Source organism: Lepisma saccharinum, chromosome 6 (genome assembly GCF_977018435.1).
Source record: "Lepisma saccharinum chromosome 6, izLepSacc3.1, whole genome shotgun sequence".
Taxonomy (NCBI): domain Eukaryota; kingdom Metazoa; phylum Arthropoda; class Insecta; order Zygentoma; family Lepismatidae; genus Lepisma; species Lepisma saccharinum.
The window spans coordinates 74,884,628-74,904,346 of record NC_139234.1 but is presented as its reverse complement, the minus strand read 5'-3'; the positions used below and the strand labels follow the sequence as shown (position 1 = coordinate 74,904,346).

The 19,719-nt window shown below is 36.1% G+C and overlaps 1 protein-coding gene across 2 annotated transcripts in view; it reads right to left on the bottom strand.

Moving 5' to 3' along the window:
• The window catches only part of LOC145988885 (transmembrane protein 120 homolog), a 67,475-nt gene continuing 47,756 nt past the window's right edge, over positions 1-19,719 (bottom strand). For both annotated transcript variants that reach the window (XM_083124166.1, XM_083124165.1), the window contains exons 4-7: positions 16,788-16,880; positions 12,672-12,889; positions 11,096-11,319; positions 1-2,781 (exon numbers count right to left, since the gene is read on the bottom strand). In XM_083124166.1, the coding sequence (XP_082980292.1) occupies positions 2,455-2,781; positions 11,096-11,319; positions 12,672-12,889; positions 16,788-16,880 (862 nt within the window). In that variant the 3' untranslated portion in view covers positions 1-2,454. The remainder of the gene's footprint in view (positions 2,782-11,095; positions 11,320-12,671; positions 12,890-16,787; positions 16,881-19,719) is intronic.

Here is a 19,719-nt window from a genome sequence, read left to right as displayed (position 1 = left end):
TCTAAACCACTATACTTCCACCAAGTATCAAACATGGGACTCCTTGAACAAATGACCAACAAAATTAAAAAGAAGTTCATGCGAACTGCCCATTTTTATGCTTTCCTTATTTTATAGTACCTTTTTAACACATTTTAGTGTCTATAAATTCCCAACCTAGTTGCAATACCATTGGGGAGAACCTTTTTATCTTGTTCTTAACACCACTTGTCGCAAAGAGATCCATGAAACTTGTCAGATTATATATCTTATAACATTAACTGGTTTGCTACAGTTACCAGCATTTCGAAATAATTAACAGTTAATTATTCAGTAACAATTCAAAATACATCTGTCTGCAGTTACTGCTACTTTTAAAGTAACTAGAAATTATCTGCAATGTTATATTAGTAATCTACTTATTTTTCCTTATTTAATGTTGCTTTTCAGTCAATATTCCCATGTAGCCAAATGTTTAGCACTCTTGCCTTTGGTGCAAGTGGTCCTGATTAGATTCCTGGTGGGAGTTTGAAAATTCTGGTGTTGACCCAGCATCGTGAGGACCGTGACAATATGTCACCCAACAAAAAAAGCAACTTTGCATACCCTGACGCTTCGAGGGCTATTACACCATGAAATTTTTTGTTCTTCTGACACTTTTGACTAATCAGGATGACAACTGGCTGAAATTGATAAAATGGCCACTAGCAAAGAAACACCCATGCCCAGGTCAGAAGTTGAACCTTGGGCCTTTGGTGGCGAGATCGTTACTATCCAGACAAAGCACTTGGCTGTGTAACAGTTGATTCTGTTTATTCACATACTAACAACAGAATAAAAAATTATTCAAACTGAAATTCTAGTAATGAGCAAGATAATAAATAACTATGATTTCATTAACTAACTGTTGCATTAGGTGTGATATCTATATTGTATACTGTTGATTACAAATCGATCTACAATACTTTTCCAGAACCTTGTGGGAAAGGCAAGGTGCCACATGACACTTCAAGAGTTTACATACTTTGAAAAATTATGCAAAAGGTACATTTTCGTAATTTTCATTCTCATGTGAAAAACTATTATAAAATGCATTTCTAATAAATTGATATGGTGTAAATTCATTAACATATATACACATCCTGAAGAACATTTATTTTGTTATAACATTACTGCCTCGGTTTCAATGGAAATCAGTTAAAGTAATATTTCCTAACTTTGACATTACTTCTGCAGATTGCATGTTACTACATATTTAGTGCAGATTACCACAGACTACAAGTGGTACTACTCTTAGAAAAACAAACACTACAGAATCCCATTCAATGTACCATTTACATGTTATTAACAGTCAAATTTGGGGTTGGATGTCTACAGTACATCTGCACAAATAAATGTACTAATTTTTTTTTAATATACGTTTCATTTGTAGTAATTGTTATTTTATGGTCAATAACTTATGAACACCCTGTACACTTGTCACCAAATTAAGGAAAACATTCTTTGGTCATTACTACTGGATAGGGACATTTTTCACAGATTTTACAAGGTGCCAATATTATACAATCCTTTACATCCAGAATTGAAATATATCACACCAACAGTGAAAAAAATATACGAATGCAAAAATAATTGCTGGACATATATGTCGCATAACAAACCCAATTATTACCAACAAGTATGGAATGTTTCTTTGTCAATGTGAATATATATGTGCATTTTTTTTTAAAAAAAAACAACATTCTACAGCTGCCATATTGCTCTTGTGCATTACTCAATAATGCAATTACATTGATCCATATTAAATACACTACCCTATTTTAAAATATTTCCTTCAAAATAAACAAAAACTACCTCACCATGATCAAAATTCACAACAAGACTAGATTTCCAAAAGTGCACAAGACACTTGGTAAATAATTCCACACCAGTCGAAACCTCTGCTACAACAATATTCCCATCTCCCCACATGTGCATGGAAATACACACATACATATATAAATATGCAGAGCATGTAAACAGTTAAGATTAACATACATGTACCAGTATATACAATTAAGATATTTTGCATAATATTATGTTTGGTTCTTGAACAATGATAACACCAATGCAAATGTGCATAAGTGGACCCCAACATACAACCAAAATACTTTCTATAGTCAGCCATGCTATGAAACAATTTGTGTTTCGACATTTCGCTTTCGATGATTAGTTATCTGCCAAAGATAATTATGCCCCTTCGTATCTATCTCTGAGAAACCTTAATGTTTGAAAGTAAAAAAAATCCGTCAATACATACATATATTTTTAATGATTTGTCTGACATACACAAAATATTACAGAAACACAGACGCTCATACACAGATAGAAAACATATAATCTTAAATAGAAAAAGCGCACACACGCACATCAAACAACAGTAATAAGAGTTGAAAAAACTCGCATCTACTTTATCTCTACATATGGATTCCGATCTCAATTGTCCTTTTTCTCTTCTTTCACTGCTTGTATGTGGTTGTGGATTATGCCATCCCCAAGTCCACTTACCTGCGGTTCCTTCCCAGCTGCCGCAGGGTTTCCCGCACCCTCAGGGTACGTTCCGTCGGCCACAGACTTCCTCTGTTCATCCTTAGCAAGCAGATTGGTGCAGCTGCCCTTGCTTCCAAAGAGCTTGTTGCTTATGGACTTGTCGAAGCGATATTTTAGTTTCACCTTTTCCTCAAGCTTCTGTGGGATCACCATGGATGTTGTAATTGCATTACCAAGGAACAGAGTGAAGAACAGGATGCTGAGAGCTGGGACCTGTGAAAAGGCAAAAAGTATAGATTGTAATAACAATAGTTATTCTAACTCCAATTTAAAATTCAAGTATAATTACAGGTTTTCAAGGTCCCAAAAATTCAAAGTTAAAAATAACAATTCTAATCAAAAATAATTCTTTTTAATATTTTCACTAAACATACAAGCTTTTCTGAAAGATTGGCTCATGCCAAGTATCAACACAGCATTGTTTCACAAGTACTCACCCTGGCAAGTCATACAATTAAACTTTAATATTTCACAAAGATCACTTAGCAAAAATAAAGTAGGAATTAAGATCCCTCAAAGAATAAATATAACAAAAAAAAAACATTTCTTACAAAAGATAATATTAACAATAATAAAATAAATCAAGTTTAATCCACGAACATAAAAACAATAGTTTTTCTTGTATGTACGCATTGCTTGCATTATAGAATTATTTTCCTGTAGTTTACGGTTATTACAAGCATAAGAAAACAAAAAAAAAATCTGAAATAAAAATAAAACAGACTGCTTTTTTCAGTTAAGTTGCTATATTACAACAATGTAACATTGACAACATCCATTATATAACGGATTCTTTTTGTTTAAAAAATTACTAACCATTGTTATAACTGTATCTTTAGTCAAAATGAAAATAAATGTCTGTGTTCTCCTGAAATGTCACAAAGAAAAACTGTTTTCTTATGCTTGTAATAACCGTAAACTACAGGAAAATAATTACAGTGCAACCTTGATTTTACGTTTTTCAGGGCACCAGACTGAAAAAACTTAAAATGTGGAAAAATTTAAAATTAAGGAAAATTTTAAAAAATTTTGCTATGTTGGGACCATCAAGATTGAATGTAGAAAAATATAAAATCCAGAAACGTAAAGTCAGGGTTCCACTGTAGATATAACACCTTCTCTGCCTCCTCGATGGCGCAGTGGTAGCGTCGTCACCTCGTAATCAAGAGGTCCCGGGTTCGATTCTAGGTGGAGGTGCATAGTGGTTTGGATTCAACTTTAAACTGAAGGTCCAGTCCTGATTAGTCTTACTGTGCATAAAGTGGACATAAAACACCAACTCAATCAATGAATAACAACTTTGTAACTCTTCTACAGACAATTGCAACCATTATCAAAATAATAATTTAAATACTAAGCAAATTCAAAGAATAAGATACTACCGCCAAATCAATAAAATAATAAGTCCCCATACCCCAAATCCATGTTATACCATCACTAAACTTGCGATTCCACAGATTGCTGGTTCCTTCCATGTGTACCTGAAATTCTCAGCTGCAATCATTGATGTCTTTATGAATAACCAGTACAGGATGTATACAAAATAGAGTTTGCATTTAATTTTGTTTGTCCATTTTCTTGAATACAGTAATTTTGGTTAAATCTTTGGCTTTAATGATCAAGATTCGATAAGTTGTCTACATTGTGAAACTCCAAACGGCGCATCTCTCGCTGGTGGATGGTGGTGGCACGAATTTCAGTCTGAATGGTTGTTTTTAAGAAAAGCTGGGACTTGTTAGGTTTGAGGGCTGGGTTTTCGGGTGACATGAGGGTTAGGCACCTCGCTTCAGATAGAAGACCATCATTAAAGTATTGAATTTAACGTTAATGATACCAGTCCAGAACGAATGAGGAACTCAGTTCAATGTATGCCCAGGTGATACGGCACGCATCGACACGACAGTCTACTTCTTGCAACACTTGCATCAACATGGGCCTGTCGAAAGTGTCTATCGCTGCGATATCACGTGCCATCCGTGAGACGAATACCCTGTCTTTGATGAAACCCCACAAAAAGAAGTCACATTGTGTAAGGTCCAGTGATCTAGGGGACCAAAACATTGCACAAGTGATGTTAATGATGTGGGTGATTTGAGTGTCTCCTAGCAGCAAGGATAAGAACTCTCAGCTTAACAAAACACACACACGCACAAACTGTTTTGAGTTCCTCGATCGTTCTGGACTGGTTTCATTAACGTACGTTTAGTTTACTTGCAATAAATGTTTGTAACCCCTGAATTATTTATGAAACACCTGGTATTAGAAACAAAACAAATAAAGAAGTTTTTCTTTAAAATGCCTGTTTGATTGGGAGTAATAAACAAGTGTCTAAGAACAAGAATGTGCTAATTTTGATGAGGGGCATGGCTTGGGGAGATTGATCATCTTCCAACTTGAAGTTGTATTCATAGGTAATACCTTGTGATTTGGCATACACACAAGATGTACTTTATAGAACTTTAGGTGATTCTAGGCAATGTTTCAAAGCCAACAGATTTTCATTGCGGTATCACTGACAAGAAAACTAGGCTGGCTGGCTTGGGAGTTCAGCTGGTAGACCATGGCATAGTATGCTTGGTTCAAGCCCTGATTGAGCCTGCATTTCTTGCTTAATTTCTATGAGGTGTATCATCTATGGAGAGCCGCAGTGGTCTAGTTGGAATGGCATCTGGCTGCCACGTGGGAGACCCGGGTTCGATCCCAGGATGGGTGATGTAAAGTTGGAATTTTTCCAGCCTTGTCCCTGCATAAAGCAGCTCTGGGGCTCACCCAGCCTCAAATAAATGTGTACCTGGAGACAACCCTGGGGAGTAAAGGTGGTCTGAGCATGATGCTGATCACCACTTCCAAATTGGCCGAGATTGAGAATGTGTGGGATCCTACACCCACATTCCCTAAATGTGCTCGGCATGATGCTATATGCATGGGGAACATTACCTTACCTATATCTGTGTGTACCAAATCATAAGGTAATAGTAAAGAATACATTAATTTCTTCCTAAAAATTATATAATTTAAAATACATAATACAGATTAGTATAGAAATAGAACATTTTATAACAGGTAAGCAAGTAAACAAAATTCAGGGAAAATTTGTATTACATATGACTTTACTATGAGCAAGAAGATATAAAATCTGAGAGCACAATCTTGGGAGTTCCACTGTAAATCCTGTAAGTCATATCAAAGATATGTATCGTACCCAAGGTATTGGATAGAAATGACAAGTCTTATGTCATTCTTAGCATAGTAGGAAACAGATAGGAATGCGGAATAAGCAATGAGGGAAACTTGAGGTTATCGACTTGGGGAGACGAGGTGGCTTGGAGTGTTGGAATTAACAGGGAGTGAGATCAGTTGGTGAGAATTCGAGAGAGAGTAAGGACTACAGATTGAAAAAGAGAAGCGAAGGGGAGAACGATTATTGGACAATGGTGTGTGAGGAGATTGATGTCTGACAGGGAGGTCAGACAAGTGACATTTGAGAGGACAAGTGTGGAAATAATCTTCATTTATTTGTAAGGCAAGTAATATCCTTTTCTAAACCAATCGGTTCAGTCATGGAGAGTATAAAACCCATATCTAACATAAGTTAATTTCTATCGCCATTCCTTTAAATGTAATCTCTTGCATTTATCACATTTAGGCCAAGCAAGTGATAACCATCTGAGAGATGAATACAATTTAAAGGTTCGTGGTTCGATCCCATGATGTTACATGATGTAAGCTGCGTTACGTGGTGGAGGCTGCTTTGGGCTTCTCATCCATTTTTCGCAAATGCGATGAGAAAATATTGGGTTGCATGAAAAGCTGCGATTTTTATCTATTTCATAAGATGAAAATAATAATAATACAAGCCTTTTAGCTTTAAAATTACGTACGTGAGATGGCGCTGGAATTTTCATTTGTTAGTGCTTCACGTTGTAAAAAAAAAAAAAAAAAAAGTAAAGTGCTCCCCTGTGCTTAGCACCATGCCATGAAGGTGTATAGGGAGTATGGGGGTAACGCCCCACACTTTCTTAATCCAGTCATGAGTGGGGGTGATGTGATCAGCATCATGCCCCTGACCGCCTTTACTCCCCCGGGGTTTCCCCCAGGTACACATGTCATTCGATGCTGGGTGCGTGCCGGGGCCGCTTCCAACGTTAGAAAAGTTCCCGGATTTGAACCGGCGTTGTACCAATTACAATTTGTTACAAGAATGGAAAGAAAACAAAAGGTAGTCCTAGCAATGCGATACGCTGTAATGCACAAATAATTAAGATTAACTTAAGGTTTCAACTAGATTATTCGGCGATTGATTTGTGGTAAAAGGAGAATTAGCATTAGGATGTCACAAAGGTTGGTTAAATATTTTAAAGATTTGTTCGGTAATGTCCTCACTCTGTTATGCGATTGTTGACCCTAACTTATCAAATTTCCAGGAGAGTAAACAATTGCTAATAATGTCCAATCAAAGTAACAGAGGATGAGAAATGTAAATAAGCAACTTAGTGCTTACTTTAAGCTAATCAAGCATTTTCCCTGCGCATAGGCTAATCATAGAATCATGGCACAATCTAGATTTATCCACCCCGACATTCTCGAAACTATACAGTTTCAAGGTAACATTCATGAGGATGTATTAAAATTCAATGACAAATTTGAAATTTTAGCCATTCTTAATGAGTGGAATGACTAAGAAAAGGCAGATGCTACCAGCATTTTTGTGTGGTTCAGCATTGGGATGGCTCAATGCTTGGAGTCGAACCCAGGAAGTACAGGATATATATTTTGTAACTTTAAAAAATAAAATTGTAGAAGAATTTAGGGAACCAGGGGACACTTTTCAATTAGAATAAAAAATCAGATTAAGTTTCCATCAGGAAAATGAACCTGTTTCAAAATATGCGAGAGAAAAACAGTTATTGTTATTAAAATTAGATCCTGCCATGGATATTAGTGAACAAATTAAGCAAATAAGCGAGGGTTTACAACCTAACTTTATGAAAAATTTACAAGAGGGAATATGATTCAGTGCACAAAATTTTACGCTACAATGCTGTAGCGCACTGTCAATTGTCATGTTGACGTAACATATTCTCAGGCTAATCGGGAGATCGAGGAAAGATTAAATGCACTGCAACAAGACTTTGATCAATTACAGTCAAACACAGCCTGCTAATATGTTATGGAAAATGGACTTCTTTATAGACAACAAACTGGGAGCTATGATTAAAAAATTGTTATGCATACCCAAGTCACTTCGTAACACTGTTATTCAGACATTCGAGGTTCGATCCCAAATGCAGAAGTAACATTGAGTTACGTGATGTAAGCTGCATTACGGATAAGTCCACGTTGTGGGTAGTTACTAGGGATGGACTATATCGGAAATTTGATATAGCGATATATCAAGATTGATGGAGTTGGTGTTTTTAGTCCACTTTATGCACAGTAAGGCTAATCGGGACTGGACCTACAGTTTAAAGTGGAATTCGAACCACTATATACCTCCACCAGGTATCCAACCTGGGACCCCTTGATTGCAAGGTGACGATTCTACCACTGCACCATCAAGGAGGCCCTATATCATCAAGAAAATATCGTCAAAGACAAATTTTTTTTCCGTATCGTGATATCAGCGATATATATCGTCTCCATTATACAGGGTGACTGGTAATTAGATGTATTCCCTGAAAGAGGTTAAAGTAGAGACAATTTGCAATAAATTTGACCATATGATACCCCATCCGAAAATTAGTAGTTTTCGAGATAATCGAATTTCAATTGTTTTTGAAAAACATGACAATTTTCCACATAAAAAGATGAATTGAGAAAAAACTGCTCATTGTATGGAACTTATTTCAGCGTTTTCTGATAGCTAACAAATAAGTGGTTCGTTGAAAATTAAGTTTTTCCCAAATAACAATCACATGTAAGTACCGGGTGGGTCTAAACTTAAAGTGATGATAAAATAATTCACTCTTAGTTTACTTGGCAACGTATTAATAACAAAAATGGTATGACACGAAGCGTGCAAATTACTTAAATTACTTCCTTGTTACATCTGCTATCCAACAAGGTACACATGTTGCTAACATTCAGATTTGAGTACAAGAAATAATACTTCATTCATCTTCATGTGAATGGAATCAATGCACAATACAATTAAAGAACATTACACGTCTTGCTCAAAGTGGGCACCTCCGTTACGAATGCAGGCACGCAGGTTTTTACTGACATTTGGTCTCTTAACTCGTGATGTGATGGTGTCCTTGATGTGTTGACCAGCTGTTAAGATCCTCTCCCTGAGCTCTTCTTGCGAGTTTACCTCTGTCTTGTCATGTGGCTACAAATGTAAAAGTCGCAAGGCTTCAAATCGGGCGATCGAGCCGGCCAGGGAATCGAGCCGCCTCGTCAATCCATTTCTTTGGGTAATTTTCATCCAGCCACAGTCGCACGCCCAAGCAGAAGTATGGATGGGCATAATCAACAATCATTTGATCGGGCCATTTTTCCTGCCCCAAATCTTAAAAGGCATCACTTATGAACATTTCTTGAGGAACGGGATGGCAATGTTGTTGGAGGATGTGCCTCTAGCTACAAGACGTGACATAATTTACAAGCATGATGGCTGCCCAGCTCGATCCCCCGATCGATTTGAAGCCTTGCGACTTTTACATTTGGAGCCACATGACAAGACACAGGTAAACTCGCAAGAAGAGCTCAGCGAGAGGATCTTAACAGCTGGTCAACACATCAAGGACACCATCACATCACGAGTTAAGAGACCAAATGTCCGTAAAAACCTGCGTGCCTGCATTCGTAACGGAGGTGCCCACTTTGAGCAAGACGTGTAATGTTCTTTAATTGTATTGTGCATTGATTCCATTCACATGAAGATGAATGAAGTATTATTTCTTGTACTCAAATCTGAATGTTAGCAACATTTGTACCTTGTTGGATAGCAGATGTAACAAGGAAGTAATTTAAGTAATTTGCACGCTTCGTGTCATACCATTTTTGTTATTAATACGTTGCCAAGTAAACTAAGAGTGAATTTTTTTATCATCACTTGTAAGTTTAGACCCACCCGGTACTTACATGTGATTGTTATTTGGGAAAAACTTAATTTTCAACGAACCACTTATTTGTTAGCTATCAGAAAATGCTGAAATAAGTTCCATACAATGAGCAGTTTTTTCTCAATTCATCTTTTTATGTGGAAAATTGTCATTTTTTTCAAAAACAATTGAAATTCGATTATCTCGAAAACTACTAATTTCCGGATGGGGTATCATATGGTCAAATTTATTGCAAATTGTCTCTACTTTAACCCCTCTCAGGGAATACATCTAATTACCAGTCACCCTGTATAAAGGGTGGACCATATTGATGGGACACATTTAAAATGCAAAGTTTTAGGAAAGGAACAAGCTCATTTATTCAGCACTATGTGATGAATAAATGTCCTATACCTGACTGATATATGGGAGTTTACAGCAATGTTTATCGTTTGGATATAACATCCCACAGATGGACACCACCTTGAGGAGAACATTCTTTGGTTCTCGAAATCATTCTGTCCAAACTGTGGCCTAGCAAATCGGCGAAATGGTCTCTATCTCCCCCCTCTGGATATTTCCCTTAAGGTCAGAAATTGTTTGGTCTCTCGTGGTGTACATCCTATTCTTTAGGTAACCTCAGAGGAAGTAATCGTGTGGGGCTACATCTCGTAATCTGGATGGCCAATTCATACTGTTGGAACCAATTTTGGGGAACCGAGCCGCCTCATTTAGGGAACTAAAAACGTGATTCTCATGCCACTGAAGTGCCCAACAGTGACTGTTACAGTTGGGATTTCGCTCAATTGTATTCGCCAGGCATTCAATGTTCTCTGCACTGAGAGACATTCGAGGTCACCCAGGTGAAGGTTTCTTGTCGGCATTAGCCATCTCACGGAAGTTTTTCACAGCATGCAGGAATAACTTACAAGATGGTGCTTCACGTTTCTTGAAAAGTTGATAGAATCGCCTTTGTGCTGTAATGATGAAGCATCCACTAGTGAGGGATGCTTCCACAACATAAGCAATATCAACCAGAGTCCACAGCATCATTTTATTGTTCCACTAAATTATGAAGAATGAATTAATATTAACTCCCAAGCTCTAGCTTCCGAATACACAGCATTTGAAAAATGTTAAATAATAATTAATAATATTCCTATTATCTGAAAATACAAAATAAAATGTGTCCCATCAATATGGACCACCCTGTATATTGCCAAATATCATGACAATGTATCGCCGACATGATATATATCACCTAATATCGTGACTATGTATCACAGACACGATATATATTGCCAACAAAATATTGTGACAATATATCATCTAGTTGATATTGCCGAGATGATATTTTTTCAATATCGCAATATATCGTCTGGACGATATATTGCCCAACACTAGTAATTACTAAGACCTAAACAGTCTGTAGAGACAGAGGAAATGTTCCGCTCTACAACAATGAACAGAAAGTTCCTCACCTGCCACGTAGCCTCAGGATGAAAAGACAGTCGAAGGAGGGAATAGGCGTTGTACAGTTGAAAGATGTAACCAACGTAGAGAAAAGGCAGAAGGAAGCTGAGTCCCCTCCACATCCACGAGTGAAAGCCTTCTATCGTGATATCCATATTATGTCGCTCCCCCAGAGCTTTCAATCTGTAGAGCACACCTTGCTGATAGCGGAACTGAAGATACTGGACCATACCTATATAATAATAATAATAAAAAACAACATTAGATCATATATTTTCTCCTACATGCTGGGGGAAAGGGGAGCCTGAAAAGTTAAAAACAAAAATAAGAACAAAGATGGACCATGTATAAAGCTCTGATTCTTATGTATAGGGATACATTTATGATGGAAAGACCAAAAATTAAAAAAAAAAAAAAATGGCACTTCAATGTTAAAGTAGCAAATAAAATATCTAATATGATTAAAAAACTATACCTAAACTTAACTTTGGGCAATTCTGTTAACCCTCCATAAGGCACATAGGGTACCAGTGCCCCCTCCCCCCCATCATTGCAAGACTACAACAGTGAACTCTACTGCACATTGATGCTTTTGTGTAGCTGAACATTCTTTCATTGTCTTCTAACCCACCGTTACTCACGAGTCAGCGCTGCACTCACTTTCATTTCCAAATGCTTGTAATTCAAGCTTTGTGGAAGTGTGAGAGCGAAGCTCTCATCTATCTTCCTTTCAGAGAATGCTCTTCAATAATATACAATCTGAAATAGGAGTCTTCGCTTAATGCCCTCTGGGCCATTTGTTTCAGTTGTGTCGGATGCACAGGAAAAAGGGATCACGGTGCTCACCTGCAGGGAAACTGAATCTTCACCTGATAATGAATTACAATAGATTTTATTTGCTTCTTAAAGAAAGTAAGCGAGGCATTCAAATGTGTATTACTCAAACAAAATACACATACATTGCATAAACTTCCTGATCTGAGTCAAATTTTGCGAACTAAATCATTACAAATACGAAAATACGTGGGGTGAGTGCCACGCTCACCCGCAAGTGAAGGCATGACAGATCCGACCACGAGTAGCGCCCACCACGAGAGGAAAAAAAAAAGCATACAGCAGCAGATTCAGATGTTATATGAAAGTGGGTTAGTGAGGAAGTGCAGGACACGTAGGTATGTGTTAGTGACAAAAATTAACATGAAAGTGACACTGCTTCGTTGTTACATATTTATGCACTTGGGAGACCATTAACTTTATCATATTAACTCACTAAGAAAGTGCAGCAGATCTTAGTAGAAAGACTAAGAATGTTGAGCACACATGCGCAGTATAATTCATGGTGTATTTCATACCTTAAAGATAGTTAAAGGGTTGGGCGATAAATGTACCCCATGCACCTAAGTATGTTACGGCAAAAAAAAAATCCATACCTTTGACAAAATTACTTTTAATACTTTAATCCTTGACCCAAACTGATACCTACACATATTTCTTATTGATTACTACCAACATGCAATTAAGCAAATTACTTGAACATGATACTGACAGCAATGTAGTGAAATCAAAATCTTTCTCTGTACTTACTGATATATAAGTTGAACCACATGAACTGCCCTCTGAACTCGTACCAAGTTGCATTGTTTGGCCATATAAGGAAAATTCCGGACACTACGGTAGAGATGAAATGATGGAGCCTCCACCAACCCTTGATGCGGGACCCGTTCACCTTCAGGATGCTCTCCCGTATGGTGAGCGTGCAGTAATACCAAACCAGTAAAAATATCATTATCAGCTCTAGTGCCCTGAAAGAGGCATTCAGATTAGAAGGTTGGTTCATGGAAATGAAAATATTTTTACTTTGACTGTGTCCGAAAGGTGCAAGACTGCACTTGAAGCAAGCATACGTCAAGAATGGTCTCTCAGTTCACTCTTGAAGCAAAAATCTTTCGAATTACACCTTGACTGCAATGCCTCATTCAATCAGTAGATAAAACTCAGAACACATTGTTTCTTATGTATTATAAAGAATTATTTTTCACCATAGAAATCCCATAGCACTTTCAAAAAGTTCTCAAATTTACATTTCCACACAATAGAAAAACTAAAACCAGCACCTGGCTGACTTTCAAGTTTCATTATTACAAACAAATGAACAACGAACGGGCAAGGGTGAATTGATGCTTACTGTGAACTTTATTGCCCATTTAATAGGCACTTTCAAACTGCACTAGGTCAAGTCACTTCCGACGGACCATACTTCCAGCTCGTTTTTCGTACCTTTCGGACACAGACCGACTCCGGGCACAGACTGACTCGAAGCAAAATAAATAAATATTCAAAAGTATCAAGCTGTGTCTAAAGGACATATGAACTTCATTACACAGAATGCAATCATTCCAGACTGTTTCTTTCAATTCAGTTTAATTCTTTTCTTTCAGTAAATTTCATGCCAAAATGACAAGCGACATGTAACTTGGTGTGAAATATCACAGAAATAAGGTAGAAACAAGTTATATAATACAAGCCATACAGATATACAAGAATTCATTGGCAGCAAAAATATCCAGCGATTGGAAACAAAGGGTGCCAATTACTTAACTGGCCAAAATGTATAGTGCATTTACTTATTTGGTAGTATTTCAGACCACCACATTTTTCTTTGTAGCTCTTGCTTGAAACAAATTGACACTCAGTGGTAGAAAGAAATTACTACCATTGAAACAGAAACTACATGAAATTAAAAGTAAAAACAAGTTTTGTCAGCAATAATGTGAGAGTCATTCTGTATCATATCATCATATTTCAAAATCATTGGGTTTTTCATTGGTTTTTAAAAAAATATTTTTTAGTACCTAGGTTTCTACTTATTTTAGAATGTCAGAACCAATTATTTTATTTTTTAATTTGCATTTAGTTGTTCTGGGACAGACATTTCTCCAACAAGGCATGTGGCATTTTCTTTTCATGCAGCTGTTTACCTTTATATCCAAGAAACCATTAAATGGAGAGGTCTGAAATAAAATTAATTTTGTAGCTATTAAAGAGTACTTTAAGATATTTGAGAAAGCTTTGTTTAAATTGCATCTTTACTGATGAAATTTAGGTGGAAATTTGGGTAATGATTCTTAAAAATTGTTCTTTTAGTCATTTATACACATCTCTTGATGTAACGCTTTGGAAGAAGACACACTCCTTTCACCAGCCATTTATTTGTAGTTTGATCAAACTACAAGAATAATTCTGTACATGCAAGAAAAATTGTTAAAAATTGAAGTTTTAAGCTGCTATTTTAAAAAAAAATGTTTAATCCAAGGTTTGAATTCTTTTACATGTGTAGATCTGTCTACAGGGTGTCAGGGTGATTGGTCGTCATGAAATAAATCTTAAATTTGATCCATAAGAAGCTTTTATGTACCTAACTCACAGTAAAAATATCAAGTTTTAGCCTCAACTGGTGTGATCAATATAGGGTAGCACATACAGCTTAAAAATGAGTATTTTTCAGTGGCAAAGCCTGCAAACATGCGATTTTTATGTTGCTTTTAGAGTTATTTTTTTTAAGTCCACTTCATGCTATTTAGGCTACATTAAGAATTAGATTAAACTTCCCTCCTTTAAAAATATGGCTTAAAAATTATTTTTTTAAAACAATTTTCATCTAAATTTTCAGTTTGAGATTTTGAGCAAAACATACTCAAACATCTTACAAAGTACCCCTTAATAGCTGTGAAATGAACATTCTTTCAGATCTCTATCTATAGATAGATAAAGGTTTCCATAAACAGTATGCATGCTAAACATGCCACCTACCCTGTTGGAAAAATTACTGTCACCAGAGGACTACATGCAAGAGGACATTTTTTTTAAAACACTTGTTCTGATATCCTAAAACAAGAAGGCATCTAAAATAGTCATACAAACACTTTTGCATGATTTGATATTCTATGTCCTGTTAGTGGAAACAAAATATCTTTAAAATTTGATACAAAAATAGCCCCCTGCCCCAAACTTATTGACCTACCTATGTTCCTGAGAAAGTGCATGTATAATTAATTCATTATAAATATTTTACGGTTTAACATTTGAAGGGCTCAGGTGTAAAACACTAAGTGACATTTTCGAGCAAAATTGACATGCCATACAATTTGCATTGGGCTCAAGGAAGCCTTCTGAAATTCGTCAACACAACACGAAAACAATTTATTATTTACAGTTCAGCTTCCAATAATATTTTTTCTTAATGAACTCAGAAATGACAAAAATGTCAGCATGTTTTACACCAGAGCCCTTCATTTAACCTTTAAATGCCATTTGTTTCTACTTTCTTATGGAGGTATGACATTTCAATTTCAATATGAATATTGCAGATTTGTAGAAACTATCTTTAAGAAATGAATTACGAATTTAATAATGTGGACTTTTCAAATCATCACTGAACGAACACTCTTTGTCCTGGAGGGTTGATGTTTGATTTATTCTGGGTGGAACAGTAATGATTTTTAATTTACCAGAGTGGCCACTCTAGGACCATGATAAAATTCAAGTATAATTCCCGATTCTCAAGGCGAACTTTCCAAAAATTCAAGGGTAAAAGTGCATTTTTTCTCTACTTCAACCTTGCATATTACCACTCCTTCAGGTTAATGCGTATTCTTAAGCACCAAACATGGTGTTACGTTAAGATAGTATTAGTTGAGGAAACAGGTTAAAGGTTATGGTAAAAAACAATTATTGTGTTATGTACACTTACTATAACCTTTAACCTGTTTCCTCAACTAACACTTTCTTAATGTGACATCATGTTTGGTGCCTAACAATATGCATTAACCTGAAGGAGGTAGTCTTGACTTCCGAAACATTGTTTTGATCGACAAATCGTACTCGCACACGTAAGTAATTGATCTTAGATCTTTTTAAAGTTCATTATTTAGCTGCGAGTAATACGTACACAATATGTTATGGAGTTCACAATTGCCATGTCACATACTCAGACTAGAAATACATTCACAAACACAAATCAGAAATGTTACGGGATATAGTAATTACCAAAAATTGTTAATTGTATAAGAATTTCAAGAAATCAACTTAAGATATCTTCAGTCTGTCAGATACATTGTTGTGCAAAGGACGCTAACCAAGTGAACGGATTGAGAGAATCTGTTTCATTTTGCTTGCAGCTTTCTTTTCTTTTCCTTTCTCAATATAAATAAAAGCTAAACTATAAAAAAAAATTGCCTCTGGGCATTAATAAATATGTATAAATTTAATGGGATTTGCATTAATAAAAGATGCAATTTTTCACATCTATGGAGAAAAATTCAAGCATAATTCCCAGAGTCAATAATTCAAGGAATTCCCAGTGAGTAGCCACCCTGTTTACACAATTTTGACATCCCTTCATCGAAATTCAATTCGATTTGTTGGCCCAATTCAACTTGCCAGATTCATATATCCAGGTAAAAATATGTTTCTCCTTTTCCTTTGTGAAACTGCCCTTCTTTGGAGGCAGAAATAAAATATTTCACTTCCTATGAGAGTGTGGTTTTTCCATTTCCATTTTTTTCACATCACTGCACATTTGAAAAGCATGTTCCTGAAAACCTCCCATATGGAGAGGTTTACAGCATAAAGAGAGTCCTTCTACTAAAGGTTAAAATAAAATGATTATGCACTGATGATAAAATCAATAAATAACCTTACCTGAGATTAGTAATGAGATTGATCACAGCTAGAATGAAGCCTATGGCGCTAAGGACCAACTTAAATTTCTCATATTCATCCTTGTACTTGAACCTGCAAAAAAAGAAGTGCATTTTGTTCGGTGCTAGAAACTACAACAATGGAATATATTCTGGATTAATAAGAGAGTAGAAATCTAGATTACATGTGTTCCTTCAAATTCTGTGGAAATCACCTTTCATTGGGTGACAGAACACAAAACTTGCTGTGAGATATCGAAGTTTGATATCTAGCTGATATATCGAGTATCCAAATTAATGATACAGACAATGATAATATCGCTATTCATGATAATGATACAACTAAATATCTATCAATCCAACATTGGAACTACAATTTTTTAATGAAGAAAAACAAAGAATCATTATGCTTGTTGAATGAGCGAAAACAAAGTGTACCAAAGCACAATGGAGTACAGTGGTTCATTATGCAATCTGTAGTTCTCAACCAACAGAGATTCCACTGCACTTTTCATAACCAAAATGTATGACAGTTACTTTGGGCAAGGGAACTAGTAACACTATTTGCACACAAACTACTCATTTGCAGAGGAAAAGTAGTAATTTTTTAATTCATGACTGACAAATATGTTTTTTTTTTAATCTCCAGAGAACTCAGTCTGCTTAACGATGGAAGTAATGCAGCTACAAAGCACTCAAAGGAATATCAAACACGTAAAACTTAAGTCACTTAAAGAAAGGAATAAAAATGGATTCATAATTATAACACCATTAAGCCTTGTTTCCATGATTTATGAAAAACTAAATATGCTGACCAAGGCAGTAATTTATTTTATTAAAAACATAAACTAAACATAACGTTTCAACCTTCTAGCAAGGTCTTCTTCAGACTCTGTATCAAGTACAAAAGTAACAAGATACAAAAACAGGGCATTATATATACACAAACATTACTCCCTCCAGACTATTTAGAAAGTTGTTTGGAACTTTCTAGCAGGTGACTTTCACTTTCCAACTTTACTTTCACCTAAAAGGCTAAACACAATTACTTCAATATAGAATGTGGTTGGACTTTTAATCTCACGCTCTTTTCCCTTCCTTTTTCTTCTTCCTTCTCCTCTCCTCTTTCTCTCTTGCCCTTTCCACTCTTTCTAACGTCTTCTTCCATTCTTTGTTTAACTTCAAACCCCCATTCCAGTTCATTGTGTCTTCTTCACCTTTCTTCTCTATTTCCTTGGCTTTCTTCCATTTTCTCACTAGCATTCTCTTCTCCCTTCCTATCTGCTTAGCCTCATCCCACTCTATGTCATGTCCTGTTTCTCTCGTGTGTTTAAATATTGCATTTCTTTCTCTCTTAAGTCGTACATCATCCCTATGTTGTTTCAACCTGTCTTTCAGCCTCTTTTTCGTTTCTCCTATGTACACACTCTGACATTCTTTACATTTCACTTCGTAGATAATCCCTTCCTCTTCCTCTTCCTCTTCTCTGTTTTCCTTTTTCTTGTTTGCATTCCTCGCTATTCCTAAGATGCTTCTCCCTCCCTTCCTGTAAGTTTTAATTCCCGCTTTCTTAAGCACTTTGCATATCTTTTCTGTGGTCTTCCCCATACTCCTCATTCCAAACCTTCTCTCTTTTTCTTTCTCTTCCTCTTCCAATTCTTCCCTGCCCGTTTTCTTCCTTCTTCTGTTTATGTCCAGTCTATCCTGCTTCTCATAGCCATTCTTTTCCAGCTGTTTCCATAGGCTATTTATTTTGCCTTCTTTTTCACATTCTTTCATGCATATTTTCTTGATTCTGTCCCCCATAATCTTTATAAAATTTATTTTTGTCACCTCACTTACATCACTTCTTTTATGGCAGAATACCCCTGCTGCACACTTCTTCTGATGCCAAGCGGTTTCAATTTCTTGTCCTCTCTTCCTTTTCATCAATATATCTAGAAAGCTTAACTTGTCTTCTTCTTCTATTTCAAGTTCCAATAATATCCCTCTTTCTTCATCTTGTATTTCTTTGGCAAAAATATCAAGCTGCCTCTTCGTTCCCTTCCACATGCCAAAACAATCGTCCACATATCTGCAAAACAGAATTATTTTGTCACCTCCTTCTTCTATCACTTTCTTTTCCCATTCATTCATAACCAATTCAGCCAATGTTGGGCTTAGACTGGAACCTATATGTAGTCCTTCACTCATTAACATTATTTTATCTCCCATTATACTGTAACCGTTATTCCAAATGGTTTCCAGCGCCTTCACTACCCTTTCACTATCCCATTCTCCTATACTTTCTTGTCCCATTCTCTTCTTAATAATGTCCAAAACGTGTCCCCTCTTGATGCTCGGGAACATACTTTTCACATCTAAGCTAAACATTGTCGTCTTCATCTCATTTAACTTAAGTCCTTTTATGAGGTCTACTACTTGTTCACTGTTCTTAACTGCTCTGCTTTCTTGCTGTGTTACTAACACGTCAATAACTTTCTTTAATTTCTTTTCTAAGGGTTCCAAAATATTGTTTCTGCAGTTCATTACTGGTCTTAACTTTATCTCCTCTTTGTGTATCTTTGGAAAGCCTTTCAAACTTGGTAGTCTTCCTGTCTCCTTTATGCATTTCTTGAATCCTCTCCTCCTACAGTCTTTTATGATTCTTTCTTTTATAGTTTGTTCTCCTTTTCCACAAATCTCCTCATATCCATTTTCTTTTCTTTTAAATTTTATAAAGAATATGGAGGACAGAATCAAGAAAATATGCATGAAAGAATGTGAAAAAGAAGGCAAAATAAATAGCCTATGGAAACAGCTGGAAAAGAAGGGCTATGAGAAGCAGGATAGACTGGACATAAACAGAAGAAGGAAGAAAACGGGCAGGGACGAATTGGAAGAGGAAGAGAAAGAAAAAGAGAGAAGGTTTGGAATGAGGAGTATGGGGAAGA